General features: G+C 40.5%; 3 protein-coding genes across 12 annotated transcripts; 1 reads left to right on the top strand and 2 right to left on the bottom strand.

Annotated features, from left to right (window-relative positions):
* Nucleotides 1–783: 783 nt before the first annotated feature.
* On the bottom strand, nt 784–5,590 carry rab9b (RAB9B, member RAS oncogene family). 2 transcript variants are annotated; one of them, XM_020650588.3, is made up of 2 exons: nt 5,489–5,590; nt 784–4,615 (listed from the first exon to the last, which is right to left on the bottom strand). In XM_020650588.3, the coding sequence occupies exon 2, from the start codon at nt 4,556–4,558 to the stop codon at nt 3,950–3,952; it is 609 nt and encodes a 202-aa protein (XP_020506244.1). In that variant the 5' UTR covers nt 4,559–4,615; nt 5,489–5,590; the 3' UTR covers nt 784–3,949. The 2 variants fall into 2 exon arrangements, with proteins under 2 accessions (XP_020506244.1, XP_065814485.1); XM_065958413.1 differs by lacking the exon at nt 5,489–5,590 and adding an exon at nt 4,705–5,450.
* fut11 (fucosyltransferase 11 (alpha (1,3) fucosyltransferase)) lies at nt 5,302–11,133 on the top strand. Of its 2 annotated transcripts, none has more exons than XM_065958411.1 (5): nt 5,302–5,442; nt 7,644–7,982; nt 8,090–8,470; nt 9,168–9,790; nt 9,951–11,133. In XM_065958411.1, exons 2-5 carry the CDS (start codon nt 7,644–7,646, stop codon nt 10,099–10,101), a joined length of 1,494 nt encoding a protein of 497 aa, XP_065814483.1. In that variant the 5' UTR covers nt 5,302–5,442; the 3' UTR covers nt 10,102–11,133. The 2 variants fall into 2 exon arrangements, with proteins under 2 accessions (XP_065814483.1, XP_020506257.1); XM_020650601.3 differs by lacking the exon at nt 5,302–5,442 and adding an exon at nt 7,179–7,367.
* Nucleotides 10,984–26,049, bottom strand: znf185 (zinc finger protein 185 with LIM domain). 8 transcript variants are annotated; one of them, XM_029280529.2, is made up of 35 exons: nt 25,901–26,049; nt 25,605–25,718; nt 24,628–24,676; nt 24,211–24,328; nt 24,011–24,118; nt 23,886–23,912; nt 23,687–23,746; nt 23,545–23,592; nt 23,384–23,455; nt 23,208–23,288; nt 22,957–23,022; nt 22,714–22,836; nt 21,752–22,627; nt 19,701–19,766; nt 19,498–19,569; nt 18,985–19,059; nt 18,703–18,780; nt 18,414–18,494; nt 17,997–18,056; nt 17,796–17,849; nt 17,496–17,558; nt 16,953–17,003; nt 16,801–16,845; nt 16,543–16,590; nt 15,985–16,041; nt 15,766–15,837; nt 15,577–15,639; nt 15,186–15,287; nt 14,897–14,944; nt 14,531–14,566; nt 13,717–13,788; nt 13,548–13,622; nt 13,406–13,462; nt 12,394–12,499; nt 10,984–11,529 (listed from the first exon to the last, which is right to left on the bottom strand). In XM_029280529.2, exons 3-35 carry the CDS (start codon nt 24,635–24,637, stop codon nt 11,428–11,430), a joined length of 3,072 nt encoding a protein of 1,023 aa, XP_029136362.2. In that variant the 5' UTR covers nt 24,638–24,676; nt 25,605–25,718; nt 25,901–26,049; the 3' UTR covers nt 10,984–11,427. The 8 variants fall into 8 exon arrangements, with proteins under 8 accessions (XP_029136362.2, XP_020506255.2, XP_065814479.1 ...); XM_020650599.3 differs by having other exon boundaries at nt 18,703–18,777; nt 25,901–26,047; XM_065958407.1 differs by having other exon boundaries at nt 25,619–25,718; nt 25,901–26,046.
* Between the last annotated feature and the right edge of the window lie 1,452 nt (nt 26,050–27,501).

Below are 27,501 nucleotides of genomic sequence, written 5' to 3' on the forward strand. Positions count from 1 at the left end.
TGCTGCTGCAGGAGCTCTTTTCAACAAAGTCCATCACAACTGAGCCACCTATCATCAAAATGCTACTTCTATGAAGTACTGGAATCTTTTGATTCATCTTGGTAGTTAAATTGTGACTCTTCATTAGTGCTTTAATTTGAATTTAGGTTACTGCATGTCACATTTAAAGTTATAAAATGTTATAATGCTGGCAGAAGAAATGCATTTTTTTATTGAGCCATTACATTTCAATACTTTCTGCCTATTTCCTTTTTTCGGCATTTGACCATTTACTATAGAATGTGTGCTTTCTATAATTCCATTCAAAATATGTAGTTTGAGAGGCAGATCTAATGAAATTGTATTTATTTAACCCTAACCCTTATTTCACAGTATGCTGTGCATGCTTAGTATCTCTTTTAATGAAGAGGAAATAAACCATCTTCTCTAGCTCTCAGGTTCCCACACATACTTGGTCATTCAAAGACATTCAAGGTCTTGTGTGATGAAATTCAAGAGTTTTGCATTTTGGGTCCTTGCTCGGGATTAGTCATGCTTCATTTCACTGCAAACACTGAAAAACTTTTCTTTCTTTTTTTTTCCTGATGGTGAAAATGACTGCAGATAGGTAGAAAGCTAAAGTATTCGGATTACTCGGGAGTGACCTATTTTAGTTTTAAAAATAGTTTCGGAGCTTTGGTTTTTCAATCGTTAAGCAAACAATTAAAGTTGATATAAAGCCACACACTTTCATGAGTTTTCAAAGCGTGAGCATAAAGACCACAGACATGATAAGAGTCGCTGTTTGGTTTGTTGCATGTTTTATTAGTAGCCAAGCACTGGAGAGTATGTACCACTTTGCCAGCATGTTGGCACACCCAGTCTTATTCTCCGCAGTGCAAAAAAAAAAAAAAAAGAGGATTTCTCCATTAGATCAACACATAATCAGGATGAACAGTCTAGCTTTCACACGGCTTTAATCACACTGATGAGTTTGAGCACTGAGAGTGAAGCAGACGTTCAGTGTCATTTTCTACTAAATAAAAGCAATGTACATAAGCCATTAATATGGACAGCCCAAAGAAACGTGTTTTTACATTCATAAATATTACAGAAACAATGAACAAAATACTGATATTAGACTGGGTAGCAGTGATTATAAGACAGCATCATGTTAGCAACATACTGCAGGGTTATGCTACCATCGTTTAAGTACCCTCTGGTTCTCAGGTGAGTTACATTTTAGGTAAACAGTCTGATAGGCTACATTACAAGAATAAGATAAAAACAAACGGTACAGAAAGGAGATTAATCCAGATATTATCAATGCTGACAAATAAACTAACAGCCCTCATATTAGCTTTGAATTAATGTAGGATACCAGCTTGATTTTGATCAAATGCCCTACTCCCTTCACAGTTAGTACAGATTCTCTCAAAAGTACTCAGCCCACCTGGTAAACTTGAACACTAATCGTATAGATTGATTGGAAGCATTTTATAAACCAAAAGAACCATGTTAATAAAGTAAATATAAATGTACCTGATTTCTTTTGGTTTAGTTTCACAGTGAAGCTCCTGTTATATTCACCATTGGTCTGCACATACGCTGAGTAGAACACATACTTTGAATTTAAAGGCATAAATAGTGATCCCCAGCTAAGGGAATACAAACTATTTCCAACATACAGACCATAGCATGAAGTTTGAACCATAAAGACTTTGTGCAATCAGAATTTAAATTAACTTATTTATCAAGCAGGCATGGACGTTTTGATAAACAACAACATAACTCCAGAAGCAATCTAAAATCTGATGTGAATTATTTTTTCTTTTACATTTCTTACCTCAGTTTGAATCATTGAATTTCAGACATTATTTTCTCGAACCATCCAGGCGAACAACAATGCCCCCTGGCTGATAACAGTAATACATTGTAATGTTTTTCAATGACAAAAACACTGAAAGAAAAACGTACCATCCAGCTGAAACAAACATTGTTAAGTTCTCAGAATACTCTGTTGTATGTTTCCTTCGACGCTGCATAAACGGAGAGGAGAGGTGATGCACAATGCACACATTAGTAGTCCTAACAGCCGTATCCTTGTGCTCAGACTATTTCATATTCAGCTGAGACCAAGAGTGGAGCAGACTGACGGCACAAGGCGCATGTAATATACCAGTCAAGCAGAGGAGGATAACAATGAAACGGAACAAGTGAAGGACTGGAATGTTAAGGCCTTTAGACTACATGTATGACATAATTATAAAAATGACTGTTAATTCAAATTGTTTTAAAAAAAAAAAAACCCTCTTACATCAGAAAACAGACTTAAATCAGCCCTTGATCTAACAATTAATCTCACTCTTTCAGTATGAAAAGAAAACCCAGCATGTTTGGTGAAGAAAACATGCTTCACAAAAAAAAAACAGCAGCATATCAATGAGAATTGCAAAAGCAGTATTACTTTTTAAACTTCAAGGACCTTCTTAACTCAGTAAACAGATCAATAGACATAAATCATTGGAAATTAAAATGATCAGATAATACTTCAATAGTAAACATGACATCTCCTGCTACCGAGCAGTGCGGTGAGAACAGATTTAACAAAATAAAATCACCACAATAGCTTGTACCAATGCATACAGTCAGATCAGCAAAATTAAAGCTTTCCCTTTATATCCCAAAAAAATCAATGTTGTCTCCCTTTTGAATGCAGAAATCATTTAACTTGTATGGTCATCTTAAAGCCCCTTTTCCACCAAGCAGTCAGGTTCAGTTCGGTTCGGTTCACATTTATTGATGTTTCCACTTTCAAAAATAGCTGATCTGTACCGTCCTACTTTTTTTGGTAGCCTTCTGTTGGTGTGCCAAGCGTACCGATACGACCCTAAATGTTGGCGCAAGACACACTGCAGTCCATTGATTGGTTGAAAGAATCTTCACTTCCTGTGCCGCAGCGGTAATAAATGACAAACACAAAACGCACCATGTTTAAAAGTCCTGTGATTTGGAGAGAGTCAATTCAAGGCTGTCTTTGGGACCAATGTCAACGCGTAGCTCTGCCCAATGGACGACCTCGGAGGTGCAGACCTTCCAAGGAATCATTGATCTTTATTTACTGTGCGTTCTTCTTCTTTGTTGAATTTATTGGCTGTCTACACTTTGTCACACCGCTTTGATTGAGTGATGTGTAAAGGTACGGTTGGCTGTGGAAACGCAAGCAAGATCAGATTTACCTTATCAAGCCGTACCAAAGTGCACTGAACCAAACCTGACCGCTTGCTGGAAACGGGGCTGTACTGACGCTGGAAATTTCAAAGCGTCTCTAATCTTTCCGGGGTTGGTAACACCGTCACTCACAGAAACCCTCTGGGTCCAGAAAATACATTAACTCTCCACTTCTGCTCAAATATCTGATAAGAGGAAGATGTGATGTTGTATTCAAAGTGGCTCTAAAACCTGGGGAAAATCTGTTCATGGCCAGACTGTTGAGGAGTACAACTGTACGCCGCAGTGCCAGAATGTAAAGTGTGCTATTTAAGCGAGGATCATTAAATTCTCTTGTCTACTGTGTTAACTAAAATATGTATTATTTCAAACAGATAAATGCTCTGAAAACACAATTTGATACAACTCCTGCAAATGCAGACAAAGCTGACGCTATGTAAAAAATGTTTACGTGCAACACTACTGAAAGCGGACAGAGTAAAAAAGAATGAGTGTGCCTGTTACAGTGTGCCTGTACCTTTGTAAGAGCAGTCATTTAACAATCTACATAACAGTTGTATCCTTGACCATAGCCCTTTTCAGAGCAGCTGTATCTTATCCATATTATCATTAGGTGATACTGTGCACAGTGCCTTGCACCTACAGTATGTGTACCATAAACAATATCTTACTGGCCCTGAAAACTGCCATGTGCAAGATTATGCAAGAGAGAAGACAAGGCAGAATTATACCTGACTAATCAGCAGCATGTACGAGGAGTTTTGCGGTTGCCATGTAGATCGATAGTACTACTCAGAAGTGCATGGTCAATCTGGTCCTCAGCAGCCAGAACCTCCCGCACAGCTGCCTCAAATGCAGCTGTGACATTAGTGTCATCCTTTGCACTGGTCTCAAAGTAAGGGCAGCAGCCGTTCTCTTCACACCACGCCCGTGCTTCCTCGGACCCCACCACCCTCTGCTCCATGTCTACCTTATTGCCCAGTACCACAAAAGGGAACCGTTCAGGGTCTTTCACGTCCGAGTAGAACATGAATTCCTTCTTCCAGCAGCCGAGGTTTTGGAAGCTCTGCAGGTCGTTCACAGCAAATGTGAGCAGGCAGCAGTCTGCACCTCGGTAGAAGGGCGTGCGCAGGGACTTGAAGCGCTCCTGGCCCGCTGTGTCCCAGATCTGAAGAGTGACAAGGCGCCCATCTACCTCCAGATCCCGGTTCAGGAACTCCACGCCGATGGTGTGAAAGGAGTGGGAGTCAAAGCGGTCTGTAACGTAACGATTCATAAGGGAGGACTTGCCCACACCACCGTCCCCCAGCAGGATCACCTTAAGCAGCAGGCTCTTCCCGCTCGTCATATTTCTTTCCACCCAGCAAGGCCTCCTTACCAGGTGGCAGACCAGGGTCTATATAACCTAGAAAGAGGAAGAAACACAAAACTATATGCACAATCATAAGGGAAATGCAAATCACCTTAGGGCAATAGAAAACGAAATATACTGACCAATGAGAAAACATGTCACACCCAAACCACTGTGACTTTGCTGTTTATTTAGAATAAAAACTTTGGTGAACGCCTGTAGTCCCAGCAACATTTGTAGTCAACCTAAAGTGAACCTTTGTGACACAAGATGAGCGATGTTTAATGGTTGACTAGTTTCGGGGACACAAACTCTGGGTTGAGAACAGAGATGTCTGCCAAAGGTCTCTGGGTGAAGCTGTGGGTTTGCTGACAACTGTCCTTTGTTTACTACACGACACAGACACACTGACTCAAACTATTATGCTAACTCTATCACCATAAAAGATATTGGAAACATTGCTGTTACGACAGATTTAACAAGTGAAGTGTAGCGGACACCAAAACAACAGGGGCGAGTCGTAAAGACCACTGCACCTGCGCAGACCACAAACATGCACCAGCTGGAGGATAAACAAAAAATGGTCCCTGCGAAACCGTCCGTGAAGCTATAAAGCAGAAGTTAACCTGGAACCGATACCGGTAACACATTTTAATAAACCAACAAGCATGAGGATAACAACAGCTGAACTGTGATTCTACGTAGCGGCTTAGCAAGCCTCCCAGCCAACAAGCAAGCTAGCCGGCTAGTGTGATGTCTTGTTGACATCCTTGTCATGCTAACCATTAGCTTCAGTGCCGGTGCGATTCTCAGCTGTTTTAAAAAAGGCATTGTCAGCTTCAAAATGAATCAAATGTTTCCAGGAGGTCGTAAATGCATCGGTAAGTGCATTCTTTTAATATGGAATAAACATGAATAATGACTCACCCTGACCCCTGAAGTTTGTTTTGATGTGATCTGGCCCCCCCCCCAGCTCCCCTACATCTAACTGAGAGGTCGTGACGTGCACAGCACAAACCAGAGCACCCAGCAGCCCGAGGTCCTAAAGCCCGTCGAGTTAATAATGTCAACATAGTGTCAGCTGTGGCTACTTATTTATGGGGCGCCGATTGTAAAGTTGCGCACACTACAAATAACAAAACATTTAGAAGTCGTTGCTAAATATTTACAAGTCGTTGCTAAATATTTAGTTTATATTCTATATATTTAGCTTTGATTATAAATATTTACAATCTTAGCTAAATATACAGGATCAAAGCTAAATATTTAGAATGTAAACTAAATATTTAGAATCAGGACATATATTTTTAACATTCATATATAACATTTAACATTTAGATAAAACATTCAACATTTAGATATAATATTTAACATTTATATTTTGCCAATGAAATGATCTTACATTTTTATTCAGAAAAGTAAATATGACAAAGTTCACAAGTATTTCTCTAAATGTGAATAAAAAGTGATGTGGAGAAATGTTGTTGTTATTTGTAGTGTTCCCCCCTACACTTATTGTACCTATTAAGTTTAGAACATTTTGAGATGTTTGTAGGTCTGTCACTGAATAGATTTGTTATGAAAAAAAGTAAAGTAGAGGTATCGGATTACATAATCGCTAACATTTACAGGTTCACGTTTGGTAGGCTACATGGTTCGTCTGTACTTGTACTTTAGTAAGATATCTTTCAAATTGTTAGGGATAGAGACGCTGTTTGGTCTTTTTTTCAATTTACTGCAACAGTTGTATAAGGATAGCCTACATGTTTAAAGTTATCAGGTACACACATTTGAACAATTTCAGGACTAAAAGGTAAAGCTAAAACCTTATGTACAATGAGATACATTTCCTATTAGTCATTGGCCCAACATACTTATCCCTTTTTTAATTGTATTTTTTACACCACGTAGAAGAATAAGTTCCTTCCTTTTTCATAATTTACATTTATTATACGGATTTCTTTATCCTCCTCTTCAGGTGTCAGTCAGTTCAACCGTGATATAGAAATGTAAAAACAACTTTCTATATTTTGGACTATGCTTAGAAACTTTCAAGCAATCAATCAATCAAACTTTATTTATATAGCACCTTGCAGATTGCAAATTGCAGTTCAAAGTGCTTAACAAGAGTGCAGAAAAGTTATTGACATAAAGTAGTTTATAAAATCATTGATAAACTCATTGAGAGACTAATGCACACCAATAAGAATTAAAAAAATATGTATAAAAATAAGATAAAATAAAATATGACACATAAAAACAACAAGATATTAGATTAAATACATAAGAGGAAAATATTTAAAATTGTAGTAGGATAAAAAAAGACAATACAGTAATGTTAAGATTTGACTCGAGAGTCACCACAGGTTTTTTTCTTTTATTTTTTGGCCTATACATTATAACTTAACTTAACTCTAAAGATCTTTGTTTGTGTATATGTTTTCTGTAAGTTCTTGGCAGCGTGCACTTAAACAAAACATTTTTTTTTGCAACAAAGTAATTCAGGGTCAGTCAGATTAAGCGCACATGTTGTAACCTAGACGTTTAGAGGAGTAGTAAGCACTGTTTGCCTTTAGGTGGCAGTTTACATCTCAGGTTGGTTTGCTTCACCGAAGAAGAAGAAAAGTAGAAGCGTAGAAGAAGAATACAGCTGTTATTATTCCCACAGTACCGTTGGCTCTTATTTTCCAGACAGCATCTTATAAACACAACACTTGAGAATCAACTCGCTCGGGGCTGCCGGTATCACTTTGGTTTTTTCCAATCAAGAAAACCGCACCTTCATGTGTTTGCTGCAGGCTTCATGGTAGGAAACACTGTAAATGTCTCGATTGTGGAGCTTGCCCAAAGCAACTGACACGTATGGCTGAAATATTTGACTCAGTTTCTTGTTTGCACAGATGAGTTTGTTGCAGGAGATGCACTTTCATGAAGGTTATGAGAAATAAAACATGGTTTCATTTGCAGGTCTGAAGAATCATTAGAGAGAAAGGAAAGCCAGTTGTTTTACTTTTAAATGTTGACATATGTGCATCTAAATAATTCGTCTTTAAATTCTTGTTTTGTCTCATCCTTCTTGCAGATGGCAGGCAGGGGCAGGCTGGTGCCCTGTATGTGTCTGGGGCTGTTTGGTGTCCTGTGCTGGGTTTGGGTCTCCTTTGCCTCCTTTCCAGACGAGCAGCTTCCCCTCGAGGCCTTGGATGCAGTGGACCGAGCAGCCTTTCAGCCCCAGAGTGCTCTATCAGAGGTGCACTTTGCCTCCATCAGCTCATACGCAGGACCTGGCAACACTGACCGCCGCAGCAACAAAGAACTACCCATTCTCCTCTGGTGGAGTGGAGGATTGTTCCCACATTTTCCTGGTGACACTGAACGCATCGACTGTGGGACATCCTCCTGCCTGGTGACAAGCAACCGCAAGGTATCACAGATATTTAACCTTGGATAGGGAGGAGTGACGATCCTCACATTTATATCAGTTATTATTTGTAGTTGTACCGACAGTAATCTTGTGTTTGATCTTGAAAGGTCCAGCTGTACAAACGGACGGCATCCATCATCTTTTATGGAACAGACTTCAGGCCGTATGAGGCTCCGCTCCCACGTCTCCGCCACCAGACCTGGGCACTGTTCCATGAAGAGTCACCCATGAATAACTACTTCCTCTCCCATGGCCCCGGAATAAGGCTGTTTAACTACACAGCCACGTTTCGTCGGGAGTCAGACTATCCATTGACCCTGCAGTGGCTGCCCTCTCTGGACTATCTGCTGGCGCCCGTGACAGTGTCTCTGGATGAGAAGAACCGGCTGAGGAAAGAGGGCCTGGCTCCTGTGCTCTACATGCAGTCTCACTGCGATGTGCCGTCGGACAGAAACAGATACGTCCAGGAGCTCATGAAGTACATTCAGGTAAAAATTAGAGAGGTGTCCTTTCAAAGTTGCATGATTATTGAGCTACTTAAGAGGCTGGAGGAATTTTAGCTGCGCAGCCAACATGTGTGCTGTAAATGAAATGTAAAGAATCAAGTTTTGCAGATGTTGGTAAAGTTAGTGCATCTTTTTGATCTAAGGATAAAAATGTTTGAAAGAGGAAATGCTTTTCATACTGACACTGCTGTGATCTGCCATAAAAAAATAAAAATGCTGCTGTGCTGTGTGACTTATAGGTCTAATTTATCTTAATTTTTACATTTACATTATTGGAGGAAGGGGATGTGATGTGTGCCTGAATATCCCAAAAAGTATCTATATGATTTGCCTCTTTTCCTATTCTGTAAAAATATCATTTTCAATTTCTTCTCTATTTTTCATCCAACCATAGCAATTCTATTCAGTCATTACAAATTGGCTCATATGACCGGTACTTAACATTAAGTAACCAGTCAAACATGTACACAAGGGTAATAACACCTCTGTTGAAGGATTGTAAATGTGTGATGGTTGTGAAGCCTAAGTAGGGAGGGAATAAGAGAGTCTAATAAGAGATTCATGAGAACATACAGACCATTAAAAATGTGTTAGTTTGACATAGTCAGAAGCATAATGGTCTCTAATTGTGCCCCACCTTTTTTTTTCTTCTTCCCCACACTTTTGTTCCTCTGTGTAGGTGGACTCTTATGGGAAATGCCTGAACAACAAACCTCTGCCTGAACATCTGCAGGACACGTCCACAGCTACCGGCGAAGACCGCAGCTTCATGACTTTTGTGTCCCGTTACAAGTTTCACCTAGCTCTGGAGAACGGCCTGTGTCCAGATTACATGACAGAGAAGCTGTGGCGGCCCCTCCATCAGGGCTGCGTGCCCGTCTATAAAGGCTCGTCTGTGGTGGCAGACTGGATGCCCAACGACCACTCCGCGATTATCATCAATAACTTCCCCTCGCCCAAAGCTCTCGCTGACTTTCTCAAACATCTGGATGAAAATGATGATGAATATGCAAAATACATAGAGTTTAAGAACTTCAAAAGCATTACCAACGCTCGTCTGCTGGAGGCTCTGGAGACCCGAGAGTGGGGGGTTAATGACATGAGTAAACCAAACTACCTGAATGGATTTGAATGTCATGTGTGTGATCAGGAGAATGCAAGATTGGCAGCAGAACGAGCGTATAAGAGAGCACCTACAAAGAACAAACCACCTCAGCCAAAAATGGCCAACAACTCTCACATGGGGTGCCCCCTGCCGCGCCCGGGGTACGGAGATGTCAAAGACTTACCTGCAGATGATGAGTGAGTTAGTCTAGAATATTTCTCCGTGCCCAAAGCTTCTACCTTATGCATTTTAATGTAAATGACAGTGTCCCTAGGGGTGGAGAAATTAGCCTGTTTTAATGGTCTAATTAAAACGTCCTCCATCATGAGCCTAATCTGTTTATATATCTCTCTGCAGATGGTTGCAAATATGGCCGCAGGATTACTGGCAGAGCCTGGACCAAGCGGAGGGGCTGGAGTCTCTGATAAGACATAACGAGTCGGACCCTTCGCTCCTGTGGAAACACATCCAAAGCATTGCTGTGAGCAGAGCCAGGGGAAAACACTGACACAGGCCTTGAAACAAACAGAGGATGGAGCACGTCCAGGATAACCGGGGTGTCCCATATTATGCATCCCTGTGGTTGAAATGGGAGATATGGTGCAGAAATGACTCATATTTCTACACCTGAGCCAAAACCCTTTTACCCTGACAAACAGTTTAGTTACACTCCAACAGATTTTATTAAAACTCAGCTGACGTGATAGTTTTCTCCTCAATCCCAAGTCCAAATGGGAAATAATGTATACGAGTGCAATATGCCACCATTATAAAGTTATTTTATTACTCTAACAGAGGGGCCATCTCTGCTTGTGCTCTGCGTTGCGTTGTTAACATTAACTGCATGCGGTGCAGTTGTTCCACAGAGGCACAGTCTCACAGGAGGAAGCTTTTCATGGTACTGGGGCAGAGCCAGAGACTTGTCCTCAGCACCAAGGGAGCTCTGCCTAACTGTGAAGGGAAGACCATCATGACAGAAGCCACTGAGCTGCATTAGCTCCTTTACAGTTGCTCTGCAGGCCCTAATGGTTATTAGCTTAAGGGGCATTTAATGTACACAGCTTTTGAAACGACTATGCAAGGAAAATATCATTCCACCAAGAAGTGTAAGAGTGAGCAAACGTAGAGTTTAGCTCAACTCCCTGTGGACAAGCTGCTCTGAGTTTGGAAAGAAACGCTCAGGAACGGCTCATCTGATGAAATTCTGTGCACAGACTCTGTATGACATTGCCTATAATTGTGTTTTGTTTCATGATTCCGATCGTGTTAATGTGCAATAACTTTTTTTTTATTATTGTGCTTTTTTAAAAACTTGTTACTGCTCAAGCCTCCATGACAGCTCTGTGTTCCTACTAGCACACTGTCTTTGTACCACATATTTATACTAGGGTTATATAAATCATTTTATTTTCTTAACAAAGCATTGTACATGTTAACACACTGTTTTTTATAAGGAAGAAAAAAAAAAAGATGTAGACATTTTGTAACAAAGTTATTTTCTTGTATAACTAGTGCTGCTAAAATATAAGATAGTACCCCACTCGCTTGTATTAGTCTGCTATATGTTGCACAGACACATCCTTCATAGTTTACTGAGGCAGATACAGCTTTCACCACCAAGAAAAAAAACAAAAAAAACCATGTATAATGTTTGAGAAACTAGAAAATTGAACCTAATGTAAGAGTCATTAAGTAATCGTATTGTTCTCCATCGTTGCTAAGTCGAAAACTGAACACAGTCTAAACTATGAGACTGACCGGTTCGCACTTTGTATGCAAATGAACATGGAAGAGAAGGTGACGAGGATAAGAGGCTGCTGAAGAGCTCTGATAATCAGTCAAGGGCGCTGGAGTAGCAGCTCTCGCAGTGGACTTTCCCATCGTGTAGGAACATGCTGAAGAGAAGGTCTCCCATTGGCTTATCACAGACGGCACACTTCGGAAGAAGGAGAATGTTATTAGAAAATGTAATTAATGAAAACATGCAGTGAAGGGCAGGGCAGTCATTGTTGAAATGTTCTCATACTTGTCATAACACACGGCGAACAAAACTGTTGGAGCTTTTAAAGTATTATTAACTCCGTAATAAGACTGCCAATATACAACTGCTGAATATAAACTGTATTTGAAGATTTCAAAGGATAACCAAGAAACCCATGTAAACATTTAAAAATGCAAACACTCTTTTTGGCTGTTTTGCCTTAATTTAGATACGAAGATTGACACTACGTGTCAAATATTTACTATAGCTAAAAGAAGGTTAGATTAACACAATACCGAGGGCACGTTGTTGCTGCCTAAATCTGCCAACAAGCATCTTCCCAACAAGCATCTCATGTTACCTAATACTCAGTTAAGAACAGAACAGGACTAGACTCAAGGAACGGATCACTCCAAGCCAAGAATTTGTACAGCACATAACCTCATATTAGAGCCTCATGTTAGCATTCTCACTTTGTGTACAAATGAAGGTGTACAATTTTATATATGTTTTTTTTTTTTAATATAACGCTTTAAAGCTGTTTGTAAGTGATTCTTGAACTAACGGGAGTGTCAGGCCTGTTCTTTATCTGTTTGCAGGTTTTGCTGTGCTAACCTTGTAATGGTTATAAAGTCAGATGTACCATAAAGACATGAGCATGGCACACAGTTCCTTATCTAAGCATAAAAAAATGTTCTAAATTGTCAACCTTTAAGTGTTTAAAAGCTGGGTTCATTTTAGGATTAGTCCCTTCTCCTGTTGTCGTATGAACGTCAAGTAGTATCTTGCACAAAGCTGAGCAGACGGATGGTGTGTTACCTTGAAGCAGGCAGGGTGGCAGTTGACATTGAGGTGCTCGATGGAGATCTTGGCGTCGTTGCCGACCAGCTTTCCACAGTAGTTACAGGTGGATGACAGCGAGCCGCTAGGGAGACAGCAATGGAGAAAAGTTAGTTTGGCCACTGACTCGTGCTGCTCTAGTGCAACTTCAGCTCTGTTTGCTTAAATAACCTGTGATCTTTTCTCTGCTGTGCATGGGAACTTAATAAGTGTAAATAATCCTTTGATGTCCCCACTTAGCCTCCTAATGAGCAGGCTTGCTGGAATTTCTGCCCTGCTGCTCGCACTAGTTTCGTTAAAACTGGAGATAATAAGGCAGGGGGGGAAAGGGTCAGGCTTATAGCTGCTTTAGAACAGGTTTAGGGAGTTGAGTTGTTGCTAGTTTTAATTGGAGGGGCTGCTGAAAAAGTAGCTGACAACCATGACGTCAAACGTTTGACCCACGATGCAAGCAAGCGAGGTCTTCTGAGGAAAATGTGCGAGCTCTAACAAACCTGTGAAGTGGCACTCTCGAGCCACATACAGAAAGACTAAAAAGTGCAGGAAAAATGTTAACATTGCAACACCAGATGACAAAGTGAATGATGTTAAAGTAGACGTTGCTGAAGAGTGCTAAAAGGAGTTGAAATGTCAAGTGTAAGTGACATCTCAATAATAAATGAAACCCTTCAGAGTAAAAACCTTCAGAGAATTTCATGTCTATGTAAGTGTTGATACTGAAAGATACAAGTTGAAGCACTGAAAGTAAGTAGGCTGCTAGAAGCTCTGGACATTAAAGAGTTTTGTTTTTGGAAGTTCCCTTTTTTTGTTACGCTGAGATCTGAAGAGCAAGCATTGGAAGGAGGCGGTCAAATGAGCTGTAATGTCAGTCCATGTGTTAATGTGTGAAAGCAGTCTTTTGGAGAGGAAGGGCTGAGCGCAGGGGAACAAGGGTTGATGCATGTATAGCTTGTTGAATAGAGGATAAGGGGTCTGTTTGTATGTCACCTACCTTGGGGGGCTGCTGTACGAGTAGTTTGCAGATCTTGATGTCAAATAATCTGACCCACTGTGTGGAAAAGAAACAGTAAGCAGGTCAACAGACGAGCATATTTTTTAAAAAATCAATAATGTTATTAATGTATTGGTCCTACCCGTCGGCTGTGTCTCTGGCATTATGCAGGGACAGCTCTGATGAATTCACGTACTCCTTCAAATACACAAACCCCCTGCAGCAGAGACAGATGAATCAAAGAGTGAGTTCATGTGCATATTCTAAATGGCTTTCAGTTGTCACTCTTCTCTAAATATCAAATCACTCACTTTTTTGTCTCGGGTTCTGGTGTTTGGACACGCTGCTCTTCCTCTATCACAGTCCTGGAATAGGTGTCATAACTGGAGACAGAGTGCAGCAGCAGTGTTAGTCTCATCGCTCACTCAATGACGACAGCACTGTGATGGCTTACAAAGAAGGCGCTATATCTGTCAAATGTAACTCAGGAGATAATCATTTTCTGCCATCCCTTGTTAATGGCACGCTGCTTAACAGGCTGTGATCTGACAAAAGGACATCTCTAATACACATCATTAATCTGACATCTGGAGACTGATAATTAGTGGGAGGAAAATGAGGGCAGACTGAAAGACAATGGGAGATCAGATCTATTAGATTTCACTAATAGAGTTGAGCCAGGAGTCTGTGTAAGCAGGAGTGTCAGGTAACTTTAGACCCAGGCTGCAGAGGTAAGAGGATGCAGCTGTGGTCCTGCAGGGTTTGGCCTTAATCTCACATCCCCTTATTAAAACAGGAATGTTACAAACACAAAGATGCAGCAGATCTGGTTGGTGTAAAAAAAAAAAGAAAGCCAAGATAACATATTTAATGAGGTTCTTTGGATTTTAAATACATTTAACTGCATTAAACATTTATTCTACTCAAAAAAGGGAGTCAATTTAATTTCAGTGTGACACCCTGCCCTTGCTAAAAATGTTCATAGTAACACAATACAAAAAGGTCCAGTTAGAGGAGTGTCTGCACAAAAGTAAGAAAATCAACAGACCAAATAGTAGAAAATAGCACTCTGGAGAAGTTATTCTTGCATTATGCTGTCTGACGTTAACAAGATCATAAACTTACCGATCCATAGCGGGCTCTGGCTCACCGTGTATCTCCCTGGAAGGCAAGGCAAGGCAAGCTGTGTTAGACTTTTTACTGTGGGTTGTAGCAGTCAATAAGCTGGATGCTATCCAGTGAACAAGATCTTTGCAGTTTTTATAAGTGTATGAAGCTGATCTTTCTGACTCACAGCACTGGAGGGCTTTGGATTTATTGACCAGGTGTGCCCTGTTTTCTATTGTACGGCAGCATTACCTCGTTCGTAGCCCTCCTCCTATGTTTTGTTATTGTTAACATTAACCTACATTTCTCTCGTGCTCTCAAATTCCGTCCCTCAGTTTGTGATGAAAAGATGTGAGATTTAAGACATTCTCATATTTTCCAAACCTGATAGTGGTGGTGGTTGTGATTGTCTGTGTCTGTGTGTCCTCAAGGCTGCAAAACAAAGGACAATCCTGTATTATAATATGTATGGTAGGACAAATTTAGAGTCAAAATACAAGTTTAGAGGAAGTTGATTATCCTCAGACCAAGCCGCGAGGAACGTGGATTTAACTTGCTTTCAATTAAATGCTTGACAGGCACTGAATTTTAAGGTTCTATAATCACATCTGGAAAAATAGTGGAAAATAAACAGGTTTAATGTGCATTTAATGAACCCAGCCTGTGGGGATACCTTTCCTCCTCCTCCTCCTCATCTCCCTGGTCTGAAGAATAGGTGGTAGTGTAGACAGTGGGTGACGTCCACCGGTCCCATGGGGAGTCATTCTCCTTGGATCTTTTGTACAAACCAAACATAACATGAGAGACAGAAAAACTCTCTATTTGTTAAAAAAATAAAAAATAAAAGCGTGGAGGGGATCTGCTTACCCCAGTTGTGGGTCAAAGTTGTAACAAATATGTATCTGACCTATTTCTGTGAGCACCAGTGCACAATGATTTCTGGCTCGCTGAATAGATGCAAAAGCCTCCTTTCTCCACCGTAGTGGTAAGAGTGCACGGGGAGGAGGTTATGGGATAAAAGGAGCAGATATGCACACGGAGCTTTTAATAAAAGAATGACTTACTTTCGCTCAAACATGACCGTCATGTTTTGATATTCATCTTGGCCCTCTGGTTTAGCTTTGTCTCTGAAAGGGGACGTACATTGAAAGGCTTTTAGTGGCTAATGCACATGGATGGGTGCATGTAACTGAATGAAACATAGTAGAGCACACTGTGTGGAAGTGTGCGAGAGAGTCAAAGTGTGTCATCACCTCTCTTCTGTGTAAGTCCGCTCAGTAGTACTGGTGTCCCACGTGCGTGTCCACGACCGCCGAGTGCTGAGGCTGGAGAGCAAGAGTGGAGAGACAATGCAGAAGTTATGATCAGACAATCATCGGTGCAGAGATTATTTTCAGCAAGACCCCAGTTTTTCTCCTCCATCTCTCATACATGTATTCATAACACAATTATACACTTGAATAGATGAATACCTTTTAACCTCAGTGTTTATGGGGATTACATCATCTGCGAGGGATTCCAAAGCATTACTGCTCATAGTGTAACATAAAAGAGGGAAAATGAAATGTAAGAATTAAAAAATGCAGGTTAGCCGGGAAGGTTTAAATCTCACACTGAGAATTCCAGTGCAAGTCCAGATGCGGACCTTTGATTCATGCTGTTTCCCACTGTCTCTCTCTACCAATTCATAATTTGACAGTGAGGGTTTCAAACTGTTCATCAGACAATTTCAATGTTCTATTTTCTGAAGAAGAAGAAGAGTAGGGTTTTCTGTCACAACTTCACCAACTACCAAGGTGCATGAAGAGTGAAAGACTTGAAGAGGTCAAAAAGCTCCAGCAGCACTTGTAGTATGAAGACTAACTTCATTAACTTTATAAGACTGAAGCATTTCGGCTTGTGGCCTTCATCAGGGCCATCCTGATGAAGGCCACTTTTCTATTTTCTGAAACATTGTATGACTCCCCCAAGGTTGTAATGGATAATTAATTGCTGCTTTTCTCAATAGCTGACTCAACAAAAAAACGTACGATGTGTCTTCACTTGGATCTTTGTTCTCAGTGGAAGTTCTTGACACCCTTAAAAAAAAATAAAGAAATGAAACCAGTTGGAGTGTGACAATAAGATGTTGGCACAGAACTAACAAACTGCTGGTTATGAATACAATTCTGGCAAAAACCAACAAAATGAGGCAGTTGTAGGAACGTGTACAGTAACATGGCAGCATTGTGGTAAAAACAGAGGTTATGAAAGTGATAAATGGGGAATTTGCATGATCATTTCAGTACCTGTTGATGGAAATATCTTCTAGCGGCTGGAGCAGGTCAGAGGAGCTGCAATGGAGGAAAGTGGCTCATAATCAGAAAGTGCTGCATTATGCATGCTGAGATGCTATCTGGCTGGCTGGAAAACAGTCACAGCTCCAAACCAATATGATTACCTGTTAGGGGATGTGGTCCCTATCGGATATGGATCAAACGTATCAGCCGAGCTGAAAAACAATTTCACACTGATTTCACTCTCAATTGTCAGCATGGCCCGTCTTGTGTCGAAGGAATTCTGATCACATTGACTCATAATGGAAAGATTTAATGCAGTTTGAATGGTAAACAGAAACACAGAGGAATCCGGGCCAAACTTAATCAAAGTCAGAATCTGGAAGTCTTTGACAATTGGAAAGACAATTCTGCTGCTGAATGGTAAAATCTGCGTGTTTCATGTTGTGTTCACTGAAAATGAACCCTGGTTACGGCCTATATCAATTACTTACTGCTAAACAGATGCTTCAAATGATTAAGTATGTTTTACAAAACAAAGAAAAAACATTCCTAAGATATCACTGAATTTACCAAAATGCACTGTATCTTACATTCTTTTAATTGAATGAGATTTTTATTTTACACATCATCAATAGAATATATAGTACACTACTCTTATATTCGAATACAAGTATCAATGTTTGGTGTTGCTGTAGATTAAATACCGTGATTCGGTGACTGTGGTTGTTTTCACACGTGAGCTCCAGCGATCTGCAATGTCCTCCTCGCTGCACGGAGGCAGAAGAAAAAAGAAAAGTAGGGAGGGTGGTACGGATGAATGGCACGATTGGGGGGGGGGGGGGGGGGGGGGAGAGCAAATAAAGGTTAGTGTGGTTTTTCTCATAAACTATTTAAAAGAGCAGTCCATTAGAAAAGCTTGAAACACACTGCACTATTTAAGGGGCATGAAAGCCGTCTGAAAAGAGCACAGAACAGACTGGTTCTGTGTGAGTGCGTTCTGATACCTTTTGTCAGTACTGATCACAGTTTTGGTGGTTACAGTGACAGTCTCTGTAGAGCTGGCGGGCAGAGAGAAATAGCGCAGTTGCAGGCAGAGTTAGTATAAAACATTACAAGGCATATCTGAATAGAAGGCATTTTCTGAGCAAGAACATCTCTGCACAGATAGATAATTGTTTAAGAGCAGCCTGTCATCTCCCGTCTACCTTTGTGTTTCTTTGGCTGTCTCATCTGTCGGTTTCTCCTCCTCTGGCTGCATGCTGAGGCTGGCACAGACAAAAACAAAAGCCGCAATACTAATCAGTACAGAACATTCTCTTCTATTTCCAGTCGCACAACAGATAAGACGTGGCTTTCTGTTTCAAAGTATTACTCGGGTCGATTGAGGAAAGTGTGACACTGTTTCAATCTCAGAAGAAGCAGGGGTTAAAATAGAATCCTAGAAGAGGGGGAGTCCTGATTTATGGATCAAACCTGAGGTGGGATGGGATTTATTAAACATCTAACACCTCAGGGAAGCTTGGCCCCTTCATCTGTGGGGATAAGAATACATTTTACAGAAAAAAAAGGGAGGGGGGGGGGGGGGTTAAGCAGAGGCCGTGAGTAGTGTGTTTCTTTCTCACCTGCGTGCCTCTGTGTTCATTATTATGACATCATTAGCCAGGAGATCCAGGGTGCCACTGGACTTTGCTGGCTTTGACTCACTGCAAACATCAAACACAAAAGTCAAACGCAGAAGAGGCTGTGTGCAAGCTCCCTCGACAATGCAAAACTAATTCATGGTGAGGTGAGTTAAGGTAAAGCCTTGGCTTGCTACTGACAAGGGAGTTATTGATTTTCCACTGATGAAAGGATAATTCTTTGCATAACTCTGTATTTGGGGCTTGGGTGGGAAAGAGCTCTTTCTTTTACCTGTCTGGTCCGCTAAGCAGATACTGACTCCAGCGTCCCGGGCTGGGGGGAACGGGCTCTGCTGACTCCTTGGGACTGCTGAGGAGGGAGGAGGAGGGAGAGGAGGGGGGAAGTGGAGAATGTGTTAAACAAAAAGGGATTTAGGATTCAGAAGAGATTTCAGAACAAGAACGGGCCAACTGAGGTAGAGGGTAGGAGGAGATCATAAGAAGTCCAATAGTGCCACCTAGTGGGTAAAATGTATAGATTTTCAAAAGTGGCAAAATGGTATTTTTAACAAACCCTTCAGTAAGAGACAGGAGATCGTCTGTAATTGGTATACAGTTGCTGATCTTTGGAGTTGGCTCTTCTTCATCACTGTAGACGGTAAAAAAGGGCAAAAAAAATGAGTGCATGTGCTTTGGCTTAAATGCACGCATTTTTTTTAAAGATATTTTTTGGGGGGTATTGTTGCCTTTTTGGATAGGACAGCTGAAGCGAGACAGGACATGTTGGTAGGAGAGAGAGGGAATGACATAACGAGGACTACAGCCTCTGTTCATGGGTCGCACAACATAACCACTTAGCTATCCGGCTCCCCAATGCATGCATTTTGCAATTACATTGTTAAGATAGATACCACATTTAATCAGTTCTAATTGGACACCCTCTTGTGTGAGGAAGTTTAATGCACCTTAAAATGAAGTGGTGGGTAATTTTGTGATAACTTTGATGTGAACACAGTGGCAGGTTGCCATTATATTTTCTCCTGCCAACCCTGCTATGACATGAGTGAGGAAGTTGTTGGTCTCATACCCCTCCTCTGCGGTGCGAGTGTCCGCTGAGCCCCCTTCTTCCTTTGCCAGGTCTGGCTCGTTATCTTTCAAGCTGGAGAGGAAAGCAACTTTAATTATCAGATGGCCTGTTGTTGAGGCTGGAGGCAATAACCCAATCGTCTTTCTTCATTTTTTTTCTACATTAACTTTTGCGGCATTTATCTTTTTCTGTTTGTACAATACCTGCTTGGACTTGTGTTGAAAGAAATGAGGGTGTCGGACAAGGCGCTCAAAGTGTCAACACTGGAGCTGTGGAAATAGATGGAGAACAAACATTTGGCATTCCAGGGCAGCTTTCAATCATATGTGTGACAAAGAAAAAGAGCAAACACTCGACAATAACCATTTGAAATACTACTTATAGCTTATCTTAGGAATATGATATCTAATTGTTAAAAAAATATTTGGTGTGACATTATTTGATGTTCGAGGTTCATTTTCACAAAGATACAACATTTTGATCCAAGATATAGATCCTCTATGTGAGTAGAAGTAAAAATGAGTACAGAAAATTACATTAGAAGTACAAGTTCTGCTTGACTGCCTAAGGATTCTGCATTTTTGAGTGCATATGTATACTGTATATGTATATACTGTGTATATATATATATATATATATATATATATATATATATATATATATATATACACTAGGGCTGTCAGCATTAACTAGTCACACTTAATTAAAGTCTGAATTGAATGCATTCATGTTTTTAATCGTGATTAATCGCATGCTATCTTGTCTCTTTAGGCGCACAGTGGATAAGCCTCTGAGGTGTCTCCCTGTAGTCACAGTGATTGAAAAGAACGACACTGCTGCATCTTTGAATTCTTCATTTCACTTTAAAACTCAGACAGCTCAGCTGATTAAAATTAATATCCACCTGACATTTCATTTTTTAACCATTCCTTTGAGCTGTTATTATTATTATTATTATTATTATTATAAGTTAAAATCATGACCTTCGATCTACAAGAAGGGTCTTACTTTAGATCAAAATCAAAGACTAACAATTTTTTTCTTTAAACGTGAATAATGCTATTTTAAACATTTGATTAAAAATATGATTAATCATGATTACCTATTGAAATTTTGCGATTAATTGCAATAAAAAAATGTTTGACAGCCCAACTATATACATAAGAACTAGTGTCACATCGGTGTATGTCATGCAGATATATATTTTGCTTTTTGTATGTTATATTCATAGAGCTCTTTTAACCTCTGATCATGTAGAAGACGTATGGAACTGCCTCACATCATGCCAGTGTGCAGTAACTTCTCATCCCTCTTTATAGAATGCATACAGTCATTGAGCATTAGATGCATATATTGTTTAAAACGAAAAAGGTGGCTCCTCAGCTGTGGAATGACCTGCTTGAGGATCTCATAGCTACATCAGTATCTTTTTTTAAATCACTTTAAAAAACATATTTTTATCAAAGGCCTCCTTGCAATCCTTGTTTTATCCTACTGTTTTTGTGCTCTACTGTCAACTTTAGTCAATCTTTGTCTGAGTTGTTTCTATTTTAATCTGTGTTTGATTACTGTTGTTTTATTTTCATGATTTAAAAAGGATTTTATTGTTGTGTGTTTTACTGTTGGGATTTTATATTCTGTAAAGCACTTTGTGACGTTGGTTTTGATAAGTGCTTTATAAATAAACTGTATTATTATTATAATTGAGAAGTTAAAAGTGTCAAGAAATGCTTCAGTTGCTGCAAACATTTCTCTCTGCAGACCTTTTTTGCTCTCTGTAACTGCACAGTTATTTCTCTGAACCATGTTCTCAACTATCCTATTAACAGAATTTGAAAAAAAAAAGGCACAAATCCTGTATTCAACTACGTTACAAAAGACAAAGTGAACTGCTTAACTGTCATTGAAAGTACCAAGAGTTTTGTGATGCTGAAAAGAAAACGTGCTTAATGAAATAAAATGACTGATATAAGTGTTATATGATGATGTGTTTAAAAATACATTCATTACCAATGATGCATCAATGAGTAATACGTTGTTTACTGTTGTATTTTATTGAGCTGGAGCTGTTTTTATTAAAATATAAAATATTTGGTGTTTCTCTTTCATAACAAGGCACAATGTTATATAATGAAGTTCATATTAAGTAAGTAACAGCAGAACACTGATGGAAGTTACAAGCATCTTAAACCTATACCTATATCTGAACTAGAATACGCTATGAATGGAATGAATGGCTTTGTGGATATCTTACCTTGGCTTTGGAGATGGTTTTGTATTCACTGTGATCTCTCTTACAGCAGACACTGGGATTGGCACAAATGGGACAGGTGACACAGGGGTGGGAGACACAGGAGTAGGTGAAAGTGGGACTGCTGGAGCCGGGGTAGGAGACACAGGAGTGGGTGAAAGTGGGACTGCTGGAGCCGGGGTAGGAGACACTGGAGTGGGAGAAAGTGGGACTGCTGGAGCCGGGGTAGGAGACACTGGAGTGGGAGAAAGTGGGACTGCTGGAGCCGGGGTAGGAGACACTGGAGTGGGAGAAAGTGGGACTGCTGGAGCCGGGGTAGGAGACATAGGAGTGGGAGAAAGTGGGACTGCTGGAGCCGGGGTAGGAGACACAGGAGTGGGAGAAAGTGGGACTGCTGGAGCCGGGGTAGGAGACACAGGAGTGGGTGAAAGTGGGACTGCTGGAGCCGGGGTAGGAGACACTGGAGTGGGAGAAAGTGGGACTGCTGGAGCCGGGGTAGGAGACACTGGAGTGGGAGAAAGTGGGACTGCTGGAGCTGGGGTAGGAGACAATGGAATGGGTGAAAGTGGGACTGCTGGAGCCGGGGTAGGAGACAATGGAGTGGGTGAAAGAGGGACTGCTGCTGGGGTGAGGTCAACCAGAGGTGTTTCATCTTGCACTGCAGATTTTAAATCTTTTGGTTCAGGGATGAATACAGGGAGAGGGGTGGCCACCTTGGTGCACCCTGGTTTCATACCTTCAAAAGGGTTTTTTTCTGGGACAGATGCTGGATATAGGTCTTCTTTGGCGGGCTCCAGGGCGGCTTTCTTCTTCTCCACCTTTGGTGCAACTGGCTTATTAACGATGGCATCAACAGCTTTCTTAACATCTGAGTCGACCCTGCAGGCCAACGAGATGAATTCATAAAAAAGAGGTAGCAGGAGACACATTCTGCAGTAAAAGTAGAAACTTTGTCCAGGACTTACGGTGGCCGTGGTTTGGGCCTAGGTGCAGAGGCAACAGATGTGACTGGGGCGACAGAGGAGGGGGGCGGAGAGCTCACAGGTGCTGGAGTCGCAGCACTTTCATCATCATCTGTTAACGCCACCCTGCAAGATTGTAGCCAAGCATGGAGATCCATGATCACACACTTGGACTCTCAGGCTTTTTTTTATTGCTTATATGTAATATTAGAGATTCTTTTTTTTTTTTTTTTTAATTTTTTTTACCTTTTAGCAACAAAAGCTAGACTGTTGTTGACTGGTGAAGAAGTATCAGGTTCTTCTGGTTTTGTCCTGTGATTTTTTTAACATATAGATTCAATTTTAAGAAAACATTCACTATTTATAGTCACATTAAAAGGAAAATTGTACGTTTCAATGTGAAGTAAATTAAAAAAAAACATTTCTTCATTATTTGATTAGAGAATTACAATGAGATCATTAAGATTAGAATAAGGAGTGTGACATGAGACACATACTCGTATTTCTTAGCAGCAGAAAGCACATAAGACCGTTGCCGGCCTGCAGAATTCTTCAGAACATTGCTGGCTGCCTCCGTCCTGCGAATAATGAATCATTATGATGTTAATGTAATCTCTACTTTTGGCATGTGAGTTCAAATTGGGTAGTGTTCTACTCGTGAGGAGAGTCTTACCGCTTCTCCTTCTCCTCTGGGCTAAGCTGGCTCTCCTGGCTCTCCAAAGTGGGCTTCACGGTGTAGGGGGCTCTGAACAACAGAAGCAAAAACAGACCTGGCATTAAAAACACATTCAGCAACCAGCGAGTTTAATGCATATCTGTTCTGTGTGCGCTCACATTTTCTTGTAGCTCTCTGAAGGTTTTTTGGTGAATTGTTTTGTTCCACTGTAATAAAAAAAAAAAGACAGATAACACTGATGTGGAAACCAGAAAAGTCATTTCAAGTTTTCTGAAGTATTAAAGTGAGAGACGCTCTTACCTTGGGCCGTTAGTTGACGGTGTGTTAGTGGGAGGCTTGTCTAGTTTAGTGAAAACGCCTCTGAAAGAAAGAACAAAATGCGTAAAAATACAAGAATAATAACCCATGGATTAAATACAAAAATACCCCATATAGTGCAATTTTCAGCACTCAATTCAATTTCAAATTTCAAGTTTAAATTAGCACATGCTGGTCTTACCTTATCAGGTATCCTGGTTTTGGTGCACTATGAGGACAAACAGACTTATTATCAACACAATTCTGTTGACTGGGACACTACCAAGTACTCAATAGATAACTGTGACATCAGAAACTTGTGTTTACCTCTGGGTCTCAGAGTTGGTGGGAGGCGGGGTGGGTTTTGTTGGTGATGAAACTGGACTCGTCTCAGCAGGAGCTCCATTGACACGGCTGGCCCTCACTTCTGCCAACCTGTTTGGACACACAGAAACTTGTTTTTGTCCATTCAAGTGGCCGAATTATGATAATATGCACAGAAATTGAAGCCTGTATTGTAGGCCTACCATGGCTTTTCTTCTTCTTGTTCATCGTCAGGTTCACTGCGGCGCTGCAACCAGCTTCCATCATCCCTCAACCTGGTCCTCACTTTGGTAGTACGAAACACTTCTGCTTTTCCTGCCCCTGACACACAAATAGTATAATATCACATAATCTGGGATATAATACACGATGTAGAATGCATTTAATGGCGTCTTTAATCACTGACTGCTTGATCCAGCTGCTTGTTGGACCTATATTATTCAGCCCCCTTTTGGACCACACATCACACAATCAAATAATCTTATTATGTATTAAAAGAGGGGCGATGGCAGATGCCTAGAATTTACACAGTCATAAGTCTAGCCCAGAGACACGCCCTCAGATGCCCTCTGCTTTCAAACACGTCATCACATTCAGATCTGATCTATCAGCCTGCTTACCTTTTGACATGCTTGTTCTAGAGGTTTCTATCTGTTCTTTACAAGCCACCTGAAAAAGAAAATTGTTAAAACAACACAGATAAAGAGCTTGTGTTAGAAGAAGAAGTGCAATTTACATCAGTTTGTTATAACACTCAATTTTTAAAATGGGCCTTTCTACACTTTGTTCCCTCCCAATAAGGAACATGTGCTCTGTAAAGCATTCCTCAGTCTCATCCTTTAGACATGTTGATGATCCAGTCCTACCACTTTCCAAAAGATACTGCTGTTGCCTAAATATGAATGGACATCCAAATTCACAACAATACTTATATCATCTTTTGTGGTTAGATACAAAATATTCTAGCATAGAATTATACCTCTGATTGGACAAATACAAATTATTTTCACAAGTATCCAGATAAGCGTTCTCTCCATTTATTAATGGGTGAAAAAACATACAGCTCAGGGGGAAACTCACTTCCCTGAAGGAACTAAAGACAAAAAAAAGACAAAACTAATGAAGCACAGTCGAGTTTTGCCTTAACTGAAAATAGGCCCAGACTACAACTAATGCAAAACTTGTGGAGTACTGCCAAATTCAAAATGCAAATATAACTTATAAAACTCCTGGGGCTAAGAATCCACTTTATCTAAAACACGTCGTCACAATTTCTCTTGAGGAATTTGTCCTCCGCATTGGTGACAGTGCAAATACACTGAGGGCTCAGAAGGCATATTTATCCAAGGGTTACTGTCCGTTCACACAAGATAAATGATTGCTGAAGAGCACTAACAGTTCTGGGGCAGGACAGGCAACTCTCAAGTTAGGGAAACACCCAGAAAGACAAGAGGGCAAACACAGTTAACATTATAAACAGTTTATCAAGCATGATTGGTAACTTTCACATTTTCTCTTCTTAAAGCTGCTGATTACTGAAGCTTTAAATATACAATCTAAGCAGATAGTTTGCTTAATCTTGTAATCTCGTACGTACCTGCTTTCACTTACCAAGCAGTGCAATGTCCACCCAGCTCAGTTCTGTGATAATGTCCCTTCTTTGTGTTGCTGGTGTGAGCCGAGGAAACGTCTGTCTCTGTGTGACAGGTGTCTGTGGCAGAGAACAGGTACGGGCGTGAGTAACAAGCCCAGCCTGTCATGGAAGGTGCATGTGGGGTGGAGCCCAATGTGCTTGTATGTCCATGTATGTGTGCGTGCATGAGAGAGGTTGCTAAGAACTGAATTTTGTTTACACCTTCTCTTCATTGTTCGTGGTAGTCAGCAAGCACATACCTGTCGCACAGGTGGATGAGTATCAATCCTGAGAAGGAGCGAGGCAGAGGTAAGAAAATAAAGAGCACAGCGTGGCGTACTGTAATGAAGCAACTCACAGCAACATTTCCTGTGGGAACGCTGTTCTCATGCTCACTGGGAAGGAAAATGCTTCAAGCAAACACACACACACATCATTAAAAACACACACAATGGGACATAACATCTATATATTTAATCAAATCCAGCTGAGCATTGATCAAATTAAATGGAATTAACTGATTTTATTTTTTAAATCTTAAAAAACACATTTAAGTTTGATGTGTTTTTGAAAAAGAAAGAATTAATGAAACTGAAACTGATATATGTGTGACTCCTTGAAGATAGAATTCATTACAAAATAAGAGGTTGGTAAAATACAACTATTACTTATTTCAACTCTAAGTTGTTATAATAGGTAAAATAAAGATATTCTATCATAGAGAAAATATTTTCTCAGTCATCTTTCACTAGATGTGTTCTTATTAGTGGAAGACAACAATATTGTCAAGTTTCCTCAACATATGTAACAGAAAACACTTCCTGAGTTTGAATATCAGCTGACTGATGTCTTTGTGGAATTGCACACATGCTGTACATACATTAACAAATGCTTTTCAAATCAGAAAAGGGTGTGGAGACATTTCACAACATATCATGGTGGGTAGGAGGAACAGGAAATTAGCAAGTCTGAGAGCCACAGTTTCACTAAGTTAAGAAGAAGTGTAAATGCTGAGGCCTATTAAATGCCAGATCCCTCTCCCTCATTCCCCTGAACAAGAAACCAGTCAGACGGCCTTGCCCGGTGGTGCTGACTCTCACTGTGAATCATTAGGGTGCTGCTGGCGCAGAATCAAAAAGGGAATGCAAAGTATCCGAACTTAACCCCAACCTCATTGATACCACACCAAGACATGGAATGTCAAAAATGTGTCACTTACAAATGACAAACCACTATAGCAGCTGATTTATACATTAAACACATACCTTAAAAACTAAGTCCTCCTCATCTGAAAGTTTGTCAGTTTCATGACAGGATCAGGGATGTAGTTCACGATGAAATCTCACAGCCCATCCCATTCTTTCTTTGGATGACAGGCCTTGGATTAGTATCTCAGCAGTTTGCCAAACTTGTACAAACACAACCAGAGATACTCTAGTATCTGATTGAAGGTATAAAGTATGTTTGGAATCAACCTTCCCTCCATCCTGAACTTACAATTGTCCAGAGCGAGGAAATAGACAGGAAACCTCACTGCATCATGGACACTCCCTGTTTGTCCCCTCTGATGGGCACTACTGAGTTATCTGTTAACAGCAACTTCAACTCACACACACAAAACAGTGTCTGTCCTCAGGCTGTTGCCCTGATGTGTCACTAGTGTCAGGAACAATACCTGTGCAATAACCCTGGGAGGCTGCGACACGTACATGTCCGTATTACATTTTCTGAATGATGAAATACACCTTGATTTCACAATGTCACATCTCAACTGTCAAACACAGGCCATGCACACTCTAAATGTTGTTTGTACTTTTATATTGTCATGCAGATATAAAGCAACCTGTTACATTAAAATGAT

The sequence above is a fragment of the Labrus bergylta genome, chromosome 9 (assembly GCF_963930695.1).
Source record: "Labrus bergylta chromosome 9, fLabBer1.1, whole genome shotgun sequence".
NCBI lineage: Eukaryota > Metazoa > Chordata > Actinopteri > Labriformes > Labridae > Labrus > Labrus bergylta.